This window comes from Myotis davidii, unplaced genomic scaffold (assembly GCF_000327345.1).
Source record: "Myotis davidii unplaced genomic scaffold, ASM32734v1 scaffold240, whole genome shotgun sequence".
Taxonomy (NCBI): Eukaryota; Metazoa; Chordata; class Mammalia; order Chiroptera; family Vespertilionidae; genus Myotis; species Myotis davidii.
Genome location: NW_006292334.1, coordinates 429,793 through 432,347, shown reverse-complemented (window position 1 = coordinate 432,347; position 2,555 = coordinate 429,793). Strand labels below are relative to the sequence as shown.

The 2,555-nt window shown below is 38.4% G+C and overlaps 1 protein-coding gene across 1 annotated transcript in view; it reads left to right on the top strand.

The window, feature by feature from the left end:
• IL17A (interleukin 17A) overlaps positions 1 to 1,957 on the top strand; it is a 5,351-nt gene extending 3,394 nt beyond the window's left edge. The window contains exon 3 of the mRNA XM_006765700.1: positions 1,720 to 1,957. Coding sequence (XP_006765763.1) covers positions 1,720 to 1,957 — 238 coding nt within the window. The remainder of the gene's footprint in view (positions 1 to 1,719) is intronic.
• Positions 1,958 to 2,555: the final 598 nt, after the last annotated feature.

Here is a 2,555-nt window from a genome sequence, read left to right as displayed (position 1 = left end):
AATATTCCACGAAATCCAGAATGCCCAAATACTGAGGACAAGAACTTCCCTCAGAGCGTGAGAGTCAACCTAAACATCCTTAATCGGAATGAAACTTCTAGAAGGACCTCAGATTACTACAACGTCCACCTCACACCTTGGAATCTCCAGTACGTAAGGGCCTTAGATAAAACCTGTTTTCTTCTACATTTTATGCATCAGACTGCCAGTTAAATCACTTTGAGGGAAAATTTTACTCACTCAGAATCATCAGTCAAACCTGGAAGGGCCATTGTGCAAAACAATGGTTCTCAAACTTTCATTCTACAAACTTATTTGCTAGAGCACAAAACAACCCCACCCCCAATACCCATCCTATTAGATTTCATTATCACTGACACCAAAAACTCACCCCAATTTGTGCTGTTTACATTTTAATATTTATGATATCCCAAGCCTATTTTTTATTTAATCTTAGGGATTAATGCTTGAATTCTCTTTCTTTACAAGGGTCTCCATTGAGAAGATTTCTTGTAAATTACTAGTAATTAATGGGTATTTTTATGCACTTTTTTTGTCTTATTAGAACTTGGAAAATATAGCTTGAATCTCAGTGGAGGAAGAAGTATCATCTTGGGTATTGCCACCCCTTTTTAGGTTAGATAGCCTTGGTCTACATCCCAATAGATCTATATTTGATGTGTCCTTAATTCATCTAGTATTTAGACCCCCATGAAGAATTAAATTTAAAAATATATTCTGATAATTTGATTTTATGCAAATAAGCCTCAATTATGTGGCACCTACAGATTCACCTGACTGTGGAGTTTTTTCTCCTCTTCTAATTACTAACACTAGTTTAAGTACATCAATTAAAATTCAAAGCAGCCAGCTTGGTATGGCTTAGTTCAGCCGTGGGCAAACTACGGCCCGCAGGCCGGATCCAGCCTGTTTGAAGTCAATAAAAATATTTTTTAAAGAAATATAAAGCCCTGCCTGTGTAGCTCAGTGGATTGAGTGGTGGACCATGAACCAAGAGGTCACTGATTTGATTCCTTGTCAGGCCACATGTAGGGGTTTCAGGCTTGATCCCCAGTAGGGGGTGTGTAGGAGGCAGCCAATTGATGTTTCTTTCTCATTAATGTTTTTAACTCTTTATCTCTCTCCCTTCCTCTATCTCTAAAATCAATAAAAACCTATTTTAAAAAATAAATTTTAAAAAATCAGAGGAAGTCATCAACTCAGCTGGAGGAGAGAGGAAATTAAGGGGTATAGAGTGGCTTAAACTTTTGTTTCTAGCCCTTCTAATCAGCTCTGGGCTCTGTTCCAGGAATTTGTCAGATAAAATTTTGATGCATTCCATGTTCAAACTTCATTAAGTCAGATTAACAACTATTTTATTCCTAGATGATTCCCTTGGTCTTTATCCATCTATTGAAAGTACCCTAATAAAAGTATCCTCATGTCAAACTTAAATCCCTTCTATAGTCTCAGTCATCTCTGTTCATTTTTCAAAGAGATTTGAAGATCATTGCCTTTTCTCCATAATATTTCACGTGCTTAAAAATCCACCCCTGGTTTTCCTGAAACTACTTCTTTTTCAGACTAACAGCCCTTAGAGAATGTGCAATGACTATAGTTTGTCACCCTCTGAATTTGTCTTCCTTCAATTATTCCTGTTAGATTTCCTTCCTGCTTTACCAGGAATTCACTTTCTTCCTGGCTTTTGTCTCCCTGTAGCCGCAATGAGGACCCTGAGAGATATCCCTCTGTGATCTGGGAGGCCAAGTGCCGCCACTTGTTCTGCGTCAATCCTGAAGGGAAGATGGACCACCACCTGAACTCCGTCCCCATAAAGCAGGAGATCCTGGTCTTGCGCAGGGAGCCTCGGCGCTGCTCCCACTCCTTCCGGCTGGAGAAGATATTCGTCACTGTGGGCTGCACCTGTGTCACCCCCATTGTCAACCACGTGGCTTAAGAGTTTCCAGTCTGATCCCAGCTCTCTGAATCTGTTAGGCTTTCTGGGCAGTAGACCTAGCCCCATTTCTGACCAACTCACTAGGGTTCTTCAATGAGTTCATTCAACTGAAATTTCATAGATAACACCTGGGTTCAGAGATTGACTTTGAATCATCTTTCCATCTCCCCAAGAAGGAAGGTTTAAACTAAGTACAATTTGGCTTCTTACTTGCTTTTCTAAGGGCTTTAAGTTATTTATGTATTTAAAAGGCCCTGAGACAATTTTGGGGTGTAAGATTCCATTTTAATGAGTTACAGGCCTCATTTTATTTTATTTTTTAAGAAGACAGTATTCCAGACTTGGAAATTTTATTATTTAAAAGGTAAAACCTATATTTATATGGCTATTTATGGATCTATTTATGTTTGTTAAGTCTTTGGAGAAAGGTGAAATAGTGTGATCGTTCTGCCTAGAAAATCCTAGATAGAAATAAATGGCAGGTGAAAATTTCTGAGTTTGTACTACATATAGATACAGGATTTTCTCCTCTTTGTTTCTTAGGAGTGCATAACGTGGCTGGGGGAAAAAGATTATACCTAATTTCATATTTATTAAT